Raw genomic sequence first — 18,949 nt, 5'->3', positions numbered from 1 at the left:
TACCGCGCAGGAAACACTGCCACCGCATTCAAGCAAAATCACATACCGACATCTTTGGACACTACAAAGCGTTTAAATGTTTTATACGGTATTGATTTTGAAACGCTTTCCATGACATGTTAGGCTTTCGGTGGCGGTATGTAATTACAGACATGGATTTTAGTCAGTCTGCTAGTCTTGCCTCGCTGATCTTGTAGATGTGCAATCGAGTACATCGAGCTGCCACGAGAAATTACCACCCTGAGACTGATCCCGACTTTCCGGCTAGAAGAGTAGTACAGTCCCATTTTTCACACGTGGCTGATGTCAGCTAAATGCGCAGTTAATTTAATCGGAGTTCACTAACAGAATATCAAAGGACGTGAAGGTTAATCAAGGGACGACCGCAAATGGGCCAAGTTGTTTTTTTTTGCAGTGAGTCACCCTTTTCATTATCAAGGTTTTCTTCAGGTCAACATGGCACACATACAGCCCTCCTCTCAGTCACACCAAGTAAATGTTTTTACAATTTATTAAAATAGGACACCATCTCGTCTTTATCCCCCCCCCCCCCGATTTATAATCATCCTGTCATTCGACACTATATGACGTACAAAGTTAACGAGTTGTTCAACTACTTGTCAGACCTGCGACACAATGAGGTCATGCTTATTAATCCTGGTACAGAGATCGGTTAGACATAGACCGTTTACCCGTTAACCGTTACAGCCTGTAGTTTTAAAATCACGTTCTGGTACAATTTTGAGCTGAGGGCTACTGTGAGTCTGTAAATAATGAATGTCTCAAAATGGATTACGACTAATTTCTGAAAGTACAAATATAAAAATAAAGAAATAAGAAAAGACAAAACGAGCAAAATGATGAGAAACAACAAATTAATCATGATTAATAATAATAATGTCAAGAAGGTTATAATAATTTAATTCAATTAATTTATTAAAGTGTTTGCCAACAGCGAGAAGCCGATGACATGCAGACACTGATAATACATATTAGTAATAATAAAGGTAACAATCATAAATTGTAGGTATTATGTATAAGGTAATTGAATTACAAACAATTCGGAAGATGAAATAAAAGAGGAGAGTAAAAGAATGAGAAGGAGAATAATACCCCAGACAGAAGAAACTAAGTAAGGTCAGCCAGTAATTTATATTCAGTTCACTAGCATAATCATTTACAAACACAAGGCCGCCTAAAATATGCAAAGCTGTGGTCGTCTTTCAGAGAACAAGAAAACACAGTTCTCCGCATACAAGACTGAAAGTGCCCTCTTATTAACCTTTGGCCGAATATGAAGACGGAAACGGGTTGGACTTACAAAGAAGAAAAATATAGCCCAATACTTGTCAGGAATAACTTCTCTTGGGAAACTGGAAAGATTCGTGCCCGTGGGAATTATTTAAAATAGTCGGAACATTGCAATATGGCGGAATGCGTGCAATCCATTATCGTGTCTGATCTTGCACGCACATGTACTTTGCTGGGATGTTCAGAGTTTACCTACCAGACAGAAGCCCATATTGTCTGTATTCGGCCATAGGAAAGAACACACTTCTGTTTTTCTGTTAATAATGATCTTAAGTTGAAAGAATAATCATTATTCTATATTATTTTCCCTTGCCGACGATACAAATTGCGAATGTCAAGTTTCGCGGCAACAGGGTCGCGATCTTCGACATCTAACGAATTATTAGTTAATCGTAAGGCATCTTAAGCAGCTACCAAAACCACTGTGCTTCTTGTGAAGCTAATAACAGCTCTGCTAGTTATGAAATTCGCCGCGTTTACATGGACACAGCAATGTATAACCTACGAAAAGTGTTCACATAACTGATAAAAAGTAAAGTTTGTCCCACTATACGCCATGTAGGCGTTTGGGGGAGGTATAGCTCCTCTCTTCCTTGACCTCGGCACTAGATGGGGGTGAGTGGTCAGCATCACGCCCCGGCCGGCTTTACCCCCGGGAAAGGACCCCGGTACCCATTGTAGAGGAGGCTGGGTGGGCCCCAGAGCCGGTCTGGACGCAGAGGCTAGAGGAAAAATCCTCTGCCCCCGTCGGGGATCGAACCCCGGTCGTCCAGCCCCGGCTCATATTGGTATTAGTGTAATCACGAATAACAGATAAGCAAAGCATGCAGCACGCACGGGGGAGATGAGAAATTCGTACAGAAACTGAAACAGAGATTGTGTGTTGTTCCTAGGCTTATGTGGGAATAGGCTGATATTAACTTATCTTGAAGAAACACGGTAATGATTCCTTGAGTTGCATAAAAGATAATGGCTTTTCTAAATTAGCTGAGCGACTATTAGTCTAACAAGAGAAAAAGCCTGACAGAATTGTCAAGAAGCTGTTTGCGCAACCGACTGATATTTGCAGAAATGAATCTCGAATCCGTGTCAACTTGGCATTTGTCGCTTTCTGTAAAGAAAGTCAAAGTAATTGCTTGAATTTGTCGTGCACGCTTCACTGTGACGACACGTCACGACTAACCTTGTCTGTGCCTTGTCACAGGTTGACGTGGCGGCAAAGCCCTAGGCTTTTGTTCCGGAGATACGCGAGATTCGAATTAGCGCTGGACCGCCGACTGTCCTGACTGACGCTTCTCGTGATGTTTGTCAGTCTTACCACACCACTTCAGAAACAATACCCTGAAATAGGCCTGACATAAACTTCCACATCTCCACTTATTGATATTCATTATCATTTTTCCCATCTCGTCAATTATTAATGAGCTAGGCTAATATTTTCTTGTTCTCACAGTGACTTTTTCTTTTGATATTCATTATTGAATGAGATGCGAAGATGGAAAGGATGGTGAGTAGCTAAGGATTTGAAAGGGGGCGTTCATAACGCATTTTAAGTTCGGCATACTACCTCGGAATTATCCTCGAAAGACTGAAGAAAGCCATGAAAAACTGAGATAAATCAGTCGGTGACACGGATGAGATTTAAATTCGTGTCTTGGAATTAAACTAGTCTACAGCATCATCCTTACGCCACTCTCCTCGATGCTATCAGATTAAACATTATTCTGTTGTTTGCACGAATATATCCTACGAAACACAGAAATTAATGGATGGTTTTCATAAGAAAATCCGAAATCTGCCTTGAATAGTCAATAATTATGCAGCTGGCCTAGAAATTCCCTCTTATGGAATTCAAAAGTTTTATCACTGTGATCACAAATCCCACCACCATACTCTATACTGGGCCATCTTAATCCATGTCACATCTTTACAATCAATTTATTTAACATCCATATTAGTCTTTTCGACGAATAACAAGAAAGACTGAAAATAATAAGATACTCGACTTTTATGTTCGTTCCATAGCAATTAAGCGGTGTCTCTTTTTTTTTATTTCTACATAGGCCTATCACCTTTCCATAATGTTACCTCACTTTCATTGCATAGTAACTAAATAATCTCTCTTCACTTAGATACTGCAGGTGACAGATTAATAGCGCGGCTACTGCATGCTAAATAAACAACCTTTTTTCTTGGATGTTACAGTTGTCCAAGAATCATCAGAAGGCGAGAGAAACAGAAGATGACGGCAGAGATTCCGGTGTGGGTGAACAGCCGGTTACGGTGGGTGACCGGGATCGGACGCAAAACAACTTGTGACGACGTGATCACCATTCTCCTCCGTTGTGAGGAGGATGGGAGGACGCGGTCTGAAGGAACGACGACGACTCTGCTTCAGGAAGGACACGGATTCGCTATCATGGAGCGATGGCGACGAATGGAACGTCCTTTGGACGGCCGATCGCGCATACTGCGGGTGTGGAACGCTTGGGGTGACGCTCAGAATGAAGTGCGGTTTACGCTGAAGCGAGTATCAGACTGGGAGGCGGACAGCGGAAGAGGGAGCCCGAGCAGGGACTCCTGTAGTGCCACACTGGCCAGGAGACGAAAACATCACCACCGTGGCAGCAAACTACCCTGGCCGCCGCATCATCAGACCATCCACCCCCGTCGGCTAGCCCTGCTGCAACACCATCATCACAACCAGAAGGATCTCAGCAACAAGTTACCCGAAACGATCGAGAGGCTAATGAAACTTATACTGGCTCAAGGAGAGACGATCCAGAATCAGCTGAGAAGATTACACGACAGGGACCACCAGATCGAGCACCTGGAGGGTGAGACACACCGTGCACGCGTGGAGACACTTGGCTCAAACTACTTGTTGGAGACGTACCTGAAGCTGGATCCTGATAATGCTGATGAGGACGATGAGGAAGAGAAGGGGGATGACAGTGGTGTCGTAACTGAAGGCGGTAGTGACCAGACCCCACCCCCACCCCCGGAGGCTCCATCGAGAGGACACAAATGTATGAGTAGTGTAGAACAGTCAGGTGACGGGTCTGAGCCCGCAACCGATAAAGACGAAGCGACGCTTCTAAACTTGAAGACTCGGATTGAACTGTGGGAGAAGCTAGTGAAAGTGAACAAGAGGCTAGAGAGAGAAGAAGAGTGTTTAGTGCGTCTCCATATCAAATTCAGGCGCTACAAGAACAGTCGAGTTGAAGGGTTGAGGCTGCTTCCTGACCAGGATACTGACGAGGAAAGTCTCCGGATCAGGGACGCACTTCTCAGAGACCTGGAAAAGGTCCGACTAGAGCTGGAGCAAGGTACGAGGGAACTCGAACACAATGCTGTGACCCTGGCAGAGACAGAAGCTCTTCTGGACGCCCGACGACATTACCTGAAGCGACTTCAGGCAGAATTTGAAGCGTCAGACGAGATGATGATGACACAACAGCCAGAAGCGGGCAATGCCACTGCGACTTGCAGTTCTGCAAACGATACGGACTCAAATTCTGACACAGGTCTGAGCTCCTTGCACAGTAGCAGCGAGGAGGGAGTCTATGTCCTTGATACTCTCGTATGATAACGACACGATCATAGAGTTCAGCAAGATGGTACAAGTTAGGTGTCAGATAATGTAGAAAGTACTCAAGATCTACTTTATTCACGAGCGCACAGCAGTCTCTGTACGAGTATTTCAGATGCCGCTGAGTACTTTAGTAAACAGTTGGTTTGATCAGAATAAAAGTGGTGATACCATAGAATAGTTAACGTCTTCTACGCTCGTAGCCCGTTCTAACACAGGAATATGGACATGGGATGACGTTTCTTTTTTGTATAATGTTGTCGTGTGTATTTACAGACATTGCGACGGACTGGATCCCCATCAAATGAGCGTTACTAAAGTCATAAATACACGTCGTTTCATAATTTTAAATTGTAAAAGCTGAAGAGAAAGAAACGTTAAAAATATTATAATAAGTATTAACAGAAAGATGGATCTGAAATTGCTGTATTGTTCGTCGTTAAAATGTGTGGGGTCACTTAGTTACAATAGAGAAAACTTCAGTTTTTATTTCTTGCCAAAGTGGAAGTTATCACAATTAGAAAAAAGTTTAGGACTTTCTGGACTCAAGATTTCTTTATGTATTACCGAGTTCCTGGAATTTATCCATCGTCTGGTATTCTCAAAACACAGGTTTCAAGGACCGGATCTGTCTTTCTCCTCGGGTGTAAGGAAGAAAGGCGCCTATTCTGTTGGGTCCGTTACAAGTAACTAACCTCAATCACTGGTCGAAACAATCGGTAATCGAGATTATAATACAGCGTCATCAGAACCTCTTAGAACCAACATTTCTTTATTCATGAGAATGGAATTATTGATATCTCCAAATACTGTACCATAGCCTTCAGACATTTTTAATTATACAAAAAGGACACAAGATTCATAAAGCTACCTATAAGATTTGAAAAATTAAGAGAATCTTCTCTGTGCCTGAGTCCAAATTTATGCAGCATTAACTGAATAATCTGCGTAGCATTTAAAAATTATTGGTGTAAAAGATTAATGTCCTGGCATAAACAGTTATGTATATCCGTGTAATATTACGCCAAATCAATATTTACTCATATATAAGTTTAATTAAGTAAGAAACTAAGGTCTCCATTAAATTGACTTTGTATTAATTTGAAAAATGGTAATTACGTTAATACGATCTCCTTATGAAGTGTTCATTACATGTAGACTACCTAGCTCGAGGAACTCAAAACATCACATAAAACTCGCATATCATGCAAATAAAAACAAAATGTATGTTCGAAACACCATTCTGTTAGCAAAACATCGAGTCTTTTCCAAAGACACAAAATTAAAATCCTATATTTCTCTTTTCGTAATAATTTTAAGAGACTCCCACACCCACTTACTAGCTACCTTACAACAGCCAAGCTGAGTTATTCCAAATTACTTTCAGTCGGTGAACTAATGTATGTAATTTGCAGACCCACGGTCATCAACTACTTCAGCCTACCTATTTTACGTACTTTACACACGGCAATCTGCCGTCTTAAAGCAAGAGCTCAGCAACACATTGACGTCAGTGTTTTCTTAGTGTTTATACAGTTGCAAAATACAATCCCAACAAATATCACAAGATGTTTTACTGGCGTAATACACGTTTATATTCCGAAGCATAATTCTTTATTTTATCACATATTTTCTCCGCGATGGTCAATAAATTGGACTCCATGAGTGCACGAAGAGTACACAAGCCTACTTGTGACATCCTGTAAGATTCCCAACCTTTGTCCTGTCTTTTAACTCTTTCCTTCTACGCAGCAAACAAGCCTCACGCGCATTATTATTTATGTACTATAAGAAGTCAATAAAACACTTGATACTACTTCACTAGAATGTAAGAGGCGGTGATGAATTGCTATGACGCTACCATGACTAATCTTGTCCAGAATTCATGAAGTTGAAATGAGAGCTAAAAAATGTAGTTGATCGATTTTTATCAAGATAAGACGACGTCTCTCACCAAATTTAAATATGGGTAAGAATGTACGTACTATTTTTTCCCCCAAAGACCGAAAACACCTTTAAATTATATTCCATCGTATTTCAAAAACGAAAACATTCGCGTGCTCCTTTTACGCTAAATATTTTATTTCTAAAATGGGCTGCCATAATATCATAAACACGTTATGACCTCACGCTGGGTCCCAGGCTCGTCTTTCTGCGAGGATTTAACACGTCAACGAATTATTGGGCGGATGTACATGACCAGAAATCTTAAAAAAAAAGCTTTGCCATCGATGTACTTGAATGTTAAAACATTTCGCTATTCCCATATGAACATATGTAAAGTATCCCTAATATTACTTACATTAACTTATGTTTAAATATTCGATGTCATTACTTTACACAAGTCAGTTTAACAACGCACTTAAAACATTGATTTCACAACAGCTTATATCAGCCAGGTATGAATGCAACGGCCTTCTAATATTATAGTTTTCTGGGTACAAAATCTTTACGGGTGTTCGTACATGGGGAATAGGTTAGTCCCCCTGCGCCATAGCAATCCTCGTCACTGCTGAAAGCAGAATTGAAACGAGGTCTAGAATGTGAAAAAACAGAACCCATCAACAAGGGAACCTTTACGATGTTTCCATTCACATTATTTACATTTCTTCAAGTTACTGTAGCATGTGACCACAAATGGACTAACCCAAGTTAATAAAGGATTCTGATAAAACCGTACCTTGGTTCAGTTCATACTTTGGTAATATTGGGAGTGGAAGTAATTTTACCAACAAGTTTCCAGTTCTGCAGTGGTACCAAAAATAATGTTCTACCTTAATTTATAAGAGCAAATGTTGATCTTTGCTGTATGCTAGTCATATATTCACATCATTATTTAATATTAAAGAATATTCTCAAACATCTGTGTTACATTATTGTGCCTGTCCTTTTATCTCGTACTTATATTACATAAAGGTGTAGTATAGGATCAGACTACATTAGGCTTTTAGATTAGTGTAGTTTTTTGTCTGATGTGTCTCCAATTTGGATTGGATTTTTCACTTTGCACTGAACTGGGGTGACTGACTACTGACTGGACGACCGGGGTTTAATCCCCGACGGGGGCAGAGAACATTTCCTCTATCCTCTGCGTCCAGATCAGCTCTGGGGCACACCCAACCTCCTATCCAATGGGTACCGGGGTCCTTTCCCGGGAGTAAAGCCGGCCGGGGCGTGATGCTGACCACTCACCCCCATCTAGTGCCGAGGTTAAGAATGAGTAGGAGCTACACCGTCTCTCCCCCCAAGTGCCTGCATGGCGTATAGTGGGACAGCTTTTTTTCCAGTTTACACATGTCCACTGACGTGATAAACTCAACACCGTAGTTCATAGTTATCAACCTATGGTACGCGTACCACTGGTGGTAAGCGAACTAAGTAAGAAAATCAAAAGATAATATTAACATAAATAAGTTTTCCCTGAACGCATTTGGCTACTGGTACATTTAACGTGTTAAATTAGAATTAGTGGTACGTCCAGCGAAAAAGGGTGAGAACCACTGCTGGAGTTGATTTAGGCTCGATTATCAAAATCTATTTGTTAAATCCACCGTCTCCAACCTATTCTGAATAGTATTCATTGGCTTCCAAATCTATCCGAATTCTGCGAGCTTAATTCCTTTCTGCGTCCCTACTCGAAATGTGCGTCCAGACTAATCGTGTTCGTGTTGTCCGACATGTACAGACAGGTGTAACAACATTATCGAACCCCGCGAACCCACGGCTCCAGTTGAATGCGCCGCTTAGGCTTGGAATCGTGAATCCGTCACATTTACGGAGACCGGTCGCGAGTGGTCTGGATCTAAGATTTGTATCCCAGAGGAACCTGGTTCAAGACCCGGCACTGTTGATGTCTACCCTTACTGAGGTTTCGTGGTATTCCTTAATTCCTCAGTATCAATCTGCAACTGTATATTTAAATAGGCCACCACAGTCTCCTGGCCTGCCTACTCACAATTAATGACCGTCTTCCACCTTATTTGACAACAGGCTTTTAGCTTATAGCGTCTTAGGTTGAATTATGACGCAAAATATCGCAAGATTTATCAGTAATCTGACGGGATTATTTCCCAGACTTCCTGCCAATTATGGGAATTTATAACGAACTCGCAGGCACGGGACTAGCCACTCTCAGTTCATGAACGTACTGAGGGAGACTATAGCAGCAATGAATAATCAGTTTAGAACGTCTTCGAGGAAATTAGGTATTGTCCAGAGCAAGGGACCAGAACGGAGAGACACTGCTTCTCGTGCTGCCCTTCCTCATAATCTGTAGTAAATGTGGCGTTAAACTGGAAGGGCGGGTTGTTTGCCTCAGTCTTCTTGTCTTGCAGTACATAAAGAACCCATTTCCTCACCCCCTCTAGCTTTTCCGTTACGTTTCACAGATTATGCCCAATTTGAACCATTTCCGGCCGCACATTACTTCCATGATCTGCCAAAATGTATTTACCGCCTTTTACTGTGTATGTCTTTTAATTTTCCGAATTTCTGTGTCTGTTGATATCTGTCTACCTTTTCCCTAGTTCTGACCACTCGAATGTTGTGCGCATGTTTCGCAGATATAAAGTTGTTTGCAGTTTTGTTAATCACATTCACTTTTATGTAGTTTGAAGGTACAACATATTTCTGGATAAGTATTAGGGAGCATTAAATCAAATTATTTTGTTTTGTTAAATACCATGTCCAAGAAATGTCTTCGATTTCATGTAGAAACTGCTTTTCAGAAAACAAGTTAAATCTCAGTTTCATACGAAACGGGGATCATCTGAGTCACAGTTAAATTAAACATTCGTTTGGCCTTAAAAACTCGATTGTCATCTAATGCTTTCACTAACTCCGGATATTTAATATGCAGACTGCCGATGAGCAGACATAACCTCCATTCTGCGTTTATGTTCAACGTGGCAACAGCGCACAAAGTGCATCCCCACGTGTATCATCATAAAACGTTTTGCGGTAGGCATATACAGATTTACAAATCTACTACTGCAAAATAAACCACTAACCTGTGAACTAGAAGGTGTTGACGTAATGTCTGACGTACCTTCTTGCCATCACTAATTATAATACAACACACATTAACACCAGAATACTAGAACAATTACACACAACCTCGCTCTTGAAACTCACGCCACAGAAAGACCGAATTACTCATCGCTCTCAAGGTCGGTATAGAGGGCGTTGTCGCAGTGTGCATTAGGGAAGTCAACTGTTTTTACGTAATTTTAAACTGCTGCAGTAATATTTTTGTTTGTAAAAGAGGTTTCTTAAACAAGTGATGTGAATATATAACACTTTTACATTTGAAAATATATATATCTAATGATAAAAGTGACTGTAATGAAGTAACAAGGATTAATTTTTCTCACACTTTAGTTTTTGATTTCATTTTTATTTCTCGTTTTGGCATTCCAGTCTCGAATTCGGTCCTACAATCATCCCTACTCATTTAAGCCTCTCTGATATTGCAAGCCCTTGGGGAATTATTACAAAAAATTATCTTCAGTATTCCATTTCCTAAATTCACTTAAAGGCTTCATGTTATGAATGTGGATGTTATGTAGGAATACCCACAGATGGCGTTAGCATCCACAGCATGAATATAGATGCCTGGTAAATTAGTTTCACTTTTTTGTCTTGGAATCCAATTACTTCAACCATCTTGACACAGTATCTGTGTAACAATAAATTAATACTGTGAGATAGAAAATACAATAAACGCTGATGCACAAAGTTTAAATGCCAAAATAATTTTTTTTACGTAGTATGCATCGAAGAGATTCAATTAATAAGCTATTTATATAAAATATATATAAGATATGGGACACGGTGGTAAATCTTCATGCTTTTTCAACTTCGCACTCTGGGCTGCTTTACATCCATGAAAAGAGCATCCAGTCCTCATTGAACAGAAAGCTGGGTGGACCTCAGAAGATGTCGGAACAAAGTAACGTGCTCAATTTAGATAACATCCGATTCAAACACAAATCAAGATATGATTAGATCATGCTTAACGAGACAGTATAAATGCAAAGGGAAAACACCGTCTAAACGTTCAGAAAGACCTTGAAAGCATATTATATTGTTCAGATAATAAATAGTTTTTTTTCAGGTTGTTCACAATCCGAGAGAGATACAAATCATTGGTAAATTGTAAGGTCGAACCAAATATACTAAAAAAAAGGCATAGTAGCCTATAGTTAAATTGTTTATGATTATATTTTTTTTATTTTACACAAATCGATGATTCGATCTGGACTCGGAGATTATAATTTGCAGATCAGTTTACATTTAATTCACAACTGCAAATAAAGTTTGGTTATCTTAATTTTTTATTTATTAGAAGACAGAAAGTTGTGATACCTAATTTTGATTATGAGATCAGCCGAGAAGTTAGTGCCGCAGAACAGGCGACCTTGGGTTATTTAAATAGACCAAAGATTACATTAGGCAGGGACATTCTTGATGTTTTCAAGTGTTCCACCTATTCATGACCGTGAATAATTCTTCCACTTCGTACAGGCAATTCTTCGTCCAAGAGAACGCGGTAGTCTTCCTTTCCCTCCGACTCTCTGGTCAGGTACGGTGTGTAGTCCCTGACGTCTGCAGGAATCTCTGCAACTCATCGACACAGTCGTTAGTATTTTAATCCGAGATTCAGAACACGACAGTCAGCGTTCTGGCAACCAAGATTTGGAACATTTAACCAACATTCCAAATATGACAGTTATTACGCACAAGCATAAAGTAATGCTTATGTTTTATTTTAATTTAATGAAATTATGGTTAAAATCCTTGCGACCGACGAAATCAGGGAAGAGATTCCAAGATTTGAGGATATTTGGGAAATACAGGGGAAAATGTTACGAGGGAAGAGACAAATTTACCTTTGACTGTAACTATTGCCCAGGGAATATCAATGTTGCCCTCTCTGCGTTTTCCCAGTCTGGGTCCGAACCACATACCAGTAGATGTCTTGCCAGCATCACCATTGATATTCTTCTCTAAACCGCCCACCTTGTTTCCATCCACATTGAAGGCATCTGTCGCAATCACAAGCAGCAAACCATAGGAACAGTAAAAATTACTTTATTTTACAGATAGAAGAATGTTGCTAAGAATTTCGGTTATGGTTCACGAAATATGAGAAATTTATTGACTAGTTTAAATCATTAACAGCTTCTCAAAAGGACTCTACTCCATGGAGTCAGTCAACTATTTATTGAAAGTCTGCACTAAACTTTGTTAAACAAACTCACTTATGATTTATAACCATTAGTTTATAAGACGCACGATTCGAACTTCATAAACAAATCTACATGACAGATCTCATTACAACTTTTATTTTAAATATAAACAGACTCTTTAATCTAATGAAAGAAAAGAAAATCTGACTATGAAGTGAGATCTGATTTGCACCAATTGATTCGTTTATAAAGTAATTTAACATCAAGGCAAAACATTTATACAAAATAGTAGGTAATGAATGTGTGAAATACGTGTATTCCATCGTAGTACATTTATAAATATGAGTTTCCGTGTGGCTGCCAGTATTTATTAAAATAAACGCAACACTCACAAGCACAACACTTGCTAACACTAACCTGTTAATGGCCAAAAGACATCTGACCTTCCCACCCTCGGCATAGGAATAAGACCGGACGATCCGCGTTTGTCCTTCAGATACGGATCCGTGCGCACTCCTACAACACAAAACTTATATTTAATAAGAAAAAATACTTTTATTTAAAACATGTCTACTAAACTTTTAGAATGCTCTCTAAACCTTAGTTGACAAAAATTAACTAGCAACATTACTGAGAACTTTCGGACCTCTGAAACCACATAGATCACGTGCATAATCTTACACATGACGCTGTGAAAGTCACAGTTCTGTGGTTACCTTTCACATTGTATATTCAGGAATCTCCTTCGTGCGTACTTAATTTGGCACTATATTATAAGATTCATTTTAATATTGTCCTTTGATTTCTCCAAAATGGTTTCAAACCAAAATGTTAGGTATGTAAATCAATTCTGCACATATTACTCGTACAATCAAATACCAGTAGTACACAGATTAATTTTGTCATGCATAATGTAACTTTGTAATCATAACTCAGCGTTCACTTCACCTCCGTCCTTAGGAACTGACCTGGTGCTAGCCCTAAGAATCCGCGTCCCACTCTCGGCATGGAGATAAGGCCAGATGAACTTCTCCTGTTTATAAGGCTAGAGGGAACAGTATCACCTAAAAACAAAAGTTTTCTTAATACACAAACAAGGCACATAGAATGATAAATAACTCAAGAAACTATTAATTCTTTTATACTGTATACGGAATGCCACCACAAACCCACAGTTTTATAATTTGTACACTGTATTGTTGTTCTCGCTGTTACAAGGCCTGCACAAATTTCCTTTAATTTACATGTATACAAAATACACAAAAACTGGGGGACCAGAATTAGAAATGGAAATGACATGTATGTACATTTATTTATCTTTGCTGAAGTTCAATCTACGTGATAGAATCACAATTACATATTGTAAATTTATAAATTTAGCATTATAATATATACTGATGATGTTCTTTTGGGTTTTCGTGCCATGTGGACCGAGCGATAGACATTTTGGAGAAGTGTACGTCTCCATCTTCAGAATTGAATGATAAATTATTAAGAAATATCTATGGAGTAATGTGATAGGAAAAATAATTATTTATTAAAAGTTGTTTATTCTCTTATACATCAGGTTTGCATGCCTGTTCTTCATAATTTCTGCCCAGTTAAGAAAATATATTTTTATTTTTGTTTTTAATGTTGTGTCAAACTCTCTGCCTAATCTTCCCACAATATTCCCTCTCCTTCAGATTTCAAGACTAAATTTTGTACACTTTATTCATCTCTACGTCAGTGCTACATGTCCCGCCAATCTCTTATTCCTTAATTTGGCCTCCCTAACAGTTGCTAAACAGTGGTCACACACATGAAAATCATTGTTAGAGAGAACAACAAGTGAAAATTTTGTTGACTGGAAAGGCAAGTGGGAATAGACTTTTGTACCCCACTGTAGTCAATCCGGTCGTTACATTGCATAAGTTGTACACTACAACATTTAACTTAATTGTTCATTACGTATCCACATAAAACAAGCAGAGGCAAGACCCAAGCACATGAACACGGATTTCATAAACCGACTTATGCTGGATATGTCCATATCGGGGCATGTCTTCGGTATTTTATATAAAACATCATTAACGTACATGTAATTTTCTCATGATAACGAATCAAATAACGGTGAAATAAGATCATAAAGATATCTCACGGACCACTCAGAACCCTACAATGAAAACGTCAATGAGTACTTCAAAACTGACCTTGTCGTTGAAGAGTCCACGCCAGGTCCGAGCGGCCGACCCGTGGCATGGGTATAAGACCAGAAGACCCTCTTTCTGCATCAGTGTTCGTCGAAACACTGTCAGACTCTTCTAAAACAAGAGAAACAACAAACTCTGCTGTGTATTAGTTGTAAACGCCTTTAGAATGACGGGTGACTGGTTTGTATACTCTATCTCCCAAACACAAACAGCTCAACAGTCCCATTCAACAACACTTATTATCCCTTTAAAATTGCCTGTGTTACAGTTTGTCTACCTTAATTTCGAATACTATAAATGTTGTTTCGAATTTAGAGGACAGAGTACTGTATCTTACTGCGTTTAAAGTGATTTCAGCCGTGTTCAGGAGACTTTCAGAAAATATTAGTCATGTAAATTTCTTGCGAATTGCATATGGCGACAAGACAAGAACGTATGCCGCAGAGAAGACTAAGTAAGGTTCTGCAGACCGGTTTGGGAAGTTCGTCCACCTCTGCTAGTCGTATATACTAATAATGGATACAAATATTCTAGCTCTTCAGTAAATAATTCAAACAAGAGTGTTAAGATGAAATGGAGTGTAGTTTGAAATAAGTAAATTGCGATGTGTTACAACTCATTGGCGTTTATCTTAGTTTGTTGCGACAAACATATCTGGAAACCCGAAAATACTACGGAGATACATTCCATAGAAATAATACATCTCTTTAATCTAATCTCGTTGAATAACACCACATAGAAAAATGTTTAAAATAAAACATATCTTAATGATATGTATATTTGTGTTATAGTTTAGTTGCCTGCGAGATGGACCATTTTCTATTAATTGTAAGTGTCTGTTTAAACTTCTCCCTGATGATGGAGGCAGCAAGCAGGTCTGAAATGTCTGTGAACTTCTACCAGACCACAAGGCACAACAACTTAGATGGCATTCATCTTCATCTTCATTTAAGAACGTTTTACATTAAACAGACAAAGTCAAAATTACGTTTGCCACATATTTTATTTTAGACTGCAAACACGAAATTTCGTTTAAATCTGTCGAGTTCTCCTTGATATGAAACTTCGGAACAGACAGACACAAAATCGTTATCATGCATTAATTTGTGCATTGCGCAAAGAACTCTCGTACGTACCATCACACTGGACAGACGAAACAAGTAGAAGGACGTGAATCATCGCACAGGAAAACAAAATCTCTTTCATCTTCTGCTGCCTTCGTCTTTGTCCTGTAAACTGTAAGTTCTTCGGTCTCCGGGGACGCACCTTGAAGCAGAGCCAGGACTTGGGACAGGCACAATCTTTTATACCGTTTTCAGCAGCAGGGGCTTCAGCACCCCGACGGACTTGCGTCGTATCAGTAATAATGCCACTCCCTCCTATCTTTTTTTATTTTGCAATTACCTGTTGCACGACGATGTTTTTGTAACAACCGTCCACCCCTTCCCCCCCTTCCAACCCTTAATTCTTACACACGTCTTCATTGCCCCTGTGTTCAGTCTCCAAATTAAATTTGTTAACCCTTCCCTAAGGCAAGTAGCTGGAACAAGTCATCAGAGTGGAAATACAGTGTGGGCACCCCCCCCCCCCCCCCCCCCCGCACAACAGATTGCTAATCTTCCAGTGACACAGGTTCAGTGGCGAACTATGCGTAGGTCTGTACCAATGTTTATTAAATTAAAAATGACTGTCTTATTTTGGATGTTGCGCCATGTGACCGGATAGTGATTGGCCGACGTTTCTGAGGTGTTTGCTGCCACCATCATCAGGGCAATAAATAGACAGCAAGCACCTCTGAAACGTCAGTAAATATTTGCCAGACTACACGGCGCAATATAAAATCTCATCTGCATTAAATTAGTCTTCTAATATTTAACGTTCAAGGACAGCTTCTGTTCCGATTTGGAATTAGTTCTGAAAACAATAGTTCAGGGACTCTGCAGGACGCCCTGTATGGGGGATCGGACCACCGCTATACCCCCCACACTTACACACGATACAACACAGAGCAGCGCGGGCATATATCTGCACCTCGAGATTTATCACTGCTGTATTTTATGGCAATTCTATTTAAAAGAAATTATATGAAGAAAATTAACATTACATTAAATATTGGAGAACTGTTAATAATTTCATGCAATTTGTAATCTTCTGTTTCAGGCCTATTAGTCTCTCACATTAAGAGAATGCAGACCATGGTTGTTTGAGAACAGGGTGCTGAAGATATATGGACCTAACACAGAGGAAGGAAACTGCACAGTGAAGAAATTTATAATTGTCCTAGAATAATTAAATAGGGACAAGTTGGGCGGAGCATGTAGCACGGATGACAACGATGATAAGTGCATACAAGATCTTGATCGAAAAAAATAATTAGTGTTAAGAGATGGTACGACATTTTTTAAAATTCAATTTTGATTTCTCTTTTACGTAAATAAAATTTTGGCCCAGACTGTACCGTTACAGTTCAAAATTAACTAGACAAAGTAACTCGTAGTCCTCAAACACATAATCAACTCGCAGTTATTCCGACAGTGAACCGTGTTCTTGTGTCCTAATCATTGTTGTTTGTGATACAGGAGAAAATTAAATTAAATGAATTTCAGAGTGACATAAAAAAACTGGTGCATAATGTTTAACGAAATAAAAGAAATACAACTCACAGAGATTAGCATTTTGCGCATAACGACAAGAACAGCGATTCTTGACTGCGGGTAGGCGGACCGTGCAAAACATCCCAGGCTTAACTCAATTTTGAGCTTTATACAGTAAACCCAGCTTTATTTCGAATTCTGTGTAAGAAGTGCTACCCTTCGTCATTCCAAACATCGACTCTTTCATAGGCCCAAACAGATGGAAATAGCCGACAGCGAAGGACATTAAAACAATGTCTAAGACCATTTACTCAGGAATTTGTTGCAAGCTACAGGTCTGTCGATACGAAAGATATCTACATTTGTGACAATAGGTCGTGAAGGACCATTTCAGACATCATCAATATCGAACTTCTGACCGACTCAGAAATACACAGACACCCTGAACGATAACACGCATATCCTTGATCACTGCTGATGCCCGCCAATGGACTTAAAACCTGAAAAATGCCGTCATCAAAGAAAGTCACAGCACAATAATATATTACTACGCATTTGAATATTATGCCTTGTGCTTGAGAAGGTAACAATGAAAATAATGTGATGTCAACAGATGTGCCAGGTCTCGTGTGTCATTCCAAGTCCTGCGAGCTACCGTTTTCGCTCCTAGTAGTTTACAGTACTCTCCCAGAGCGACTGATCAACTTCTGCAAGACAAATATTCCCCATCTACACTATACGTAACATGGCGGGATTTTGTGCTGAAAGGAATGGAGGATCGGGTTCGATAACAGGGAAATTCTTCTGTAAAAGTTGGCTGCTATTCAGGTTGTAGGTTATCATGCCATTCCATGGTACCTGTTCATGACTCATAACCACACAAAACATTGCAGATACTATCTCCCAAGTTTTCAATGATTACTGCGTTAGCATGACAACAATGGCTTACTTATATTATCGGGATATGTTTCTAGCACAAAGGCCAGCGTTTCAAACAAAATAAACAGATTGTCGTAGGCGTGCTTGTTTCTTGTCACAAGCACAGAATTATAAATAGATCAAACACACAGCCTACACGCAGGTGGAAGTCTATTGTAAATAAATCTAACAATTAAAGATAACGTGGAGAATTTAACTTAATCCAGTGTTCGGAGACATAAGGCACACACATCCTAAATATTAACTGTGATGAAGTAAGTCCTGCCCCCTCATACACACCACCTACAGCGGCTGTTACAGTAAATCTGTCTTTACGTAATGAAAATCACGTACGGAATTACACGTAGGCAGACCGTTCCGGAAAATTAACGCATGCGCTGATTGGAATACGCCGCCATAATTCTTCAGTAAATTCAGCTAAAGTTTAAAAATAAAAGTCTCCATTAAACGACTGTCTCCTCCTCCTCCCACGCCCATGTAAGTTAATTACCGCCTCAAATCGTTACTGCATTACTGAAAGTAGTACACCGATACATAAACGTAAGATTGAATATAATTTAATTATAGAATGTAACAGCGTCTTCTAATACCTCTTTCTTGCATATGAGACCACTCTAATAGATCAGTAGTCGCCACCACTTGTCAGCCAGCATTGTCAGGAATAAAGTTAGAAATCAACTGATGATTGAATAATGTCCTCAGAGCTGGTGTTTTCAGATACTGAGGAATACACAAGCAAGCCTGCACAAATACCGGGTGCAGGTCGTCATGGCGCCTAGAATTTTCCGCATATTAAGTACATATCATACGTTATACAGAGTGGAGCATCCATGTTAACAGCGTTTGACCAGCCAACATTTTTAAAAAAAGAAAAAGAAATATTCAATGTCAACTCAAGTACACATACAGGCTATGCCACTGCAAGCACCATGTTAGTCAAACGATAAACTCTGGCATTTTTAAAAATTCATTTTAATTCCTAATCCAGGAACACATACCAACTATCACACATGCTAAAGTACAAGCCCCTGTTTTATGAAAGTCATTCATTAAGAGAAAATACGTCATACAAAAATTAAGTCTCCATTCTTTGAAGGCAACATCAGCAAAATCATACATATACACTGGGAT

At 39.4% G+C, this 18,949-nt stretch overlaps 3 protein-coding genes across 3 annotated transcripts in view; 1 reads left to right on the top strand and 2 right to left on the bottom strand.

Moving 5' to 3' along the window:
- LOC110834934 (uncharacterized) overlaps positions 1 to 7,763 on the top strand; it is a 62,743-nt gene extending 54,980 nt beyond the window's left edge. Inside the window, exon 2 of the mRNA XM_087353591.1 lies at positions 3,517 to 7,763. Within this exon, the coding sequence (XP_087209717.1) occupies positions 3,554 to 4,900 (1,347 nt within the window). The 5' untranslated portion in view covers positions 3,517 to 3,553 and the 3' untranslated portion in view covers positions 4,901 to 7,763. The remainder of the gene's footprint in view (positions 1 to 3,516) is intronic.
- The window catches only part of MCTS1 (malignant T-cell-amplified sequence 1 homolog), a 399,788-nt gene extending 389,741 nt beyond the window's left edge, over positions 1 to 10,047 (bottom strand). Inside the window, exon 1 of the mRNA XM_087353602.1 lies at positions 9,913 to 10,047. The gene's annotated coding sequence lies outside the window, so the exon portion shown is untranslated. The remainder of the gene's footprint in view (positions 1 to 9,912) is intronic.
- Positions 10,048 to 11,106: 1,059 nt separating this feature from the next.
- Positions 11,107 to 15,568, bottom strand: Capa (cardio acceleratory peptide capability). The gene is made up of 6 exons (XM_022074603.2): positions 15,422 to 15,568; positions 14,286 to 14,396; positions 13,062 to 13,157; positions 12,511 to 12,609; positions 11,794 to 11,949; positions 11,107 to 11,521 (listed from the first exon to the last, which is right to left on the bottom strand). The coding sequence occupies exons 1-6, from the start codon at positions 15,489 to 15,491 to the stop codon at positions 11,391 to 11,393; spliced, it is 663 nt and encodes a 220-aa protein (XP_021930295.2). The 5' UTR covers positions 15,492 to 15,568; the 3' UTR covers positions 11,107 to 11,390.
- Between the last annotated feature and the right edge of the window lie 3,381 nt (positions 15,569 to 18,949).

Source organism: Zootermopsis nevadensis, unplaced genomic scaffold (genome assembly GCF_977971745.1).
Source record: "Zootermopsis nevadensis isolate Lab colony 2312 unplaced genomic scaffold, Znev_1.0 Znev_ptg000022l, whole genome shotgun sequence".
NCBI classification, from domain to species: Eukaryota; Metazoa; Arthropoda; class Insecta; order Blattodea; family Termopsidae; genus Zootermopsis; species Zootermopsis nevadensis.
The sequence above is the reverse complement of the archived record's forward strand: the minus strand, read 5'-3'. Positions and strand labels throughout refer to the sequence as shown.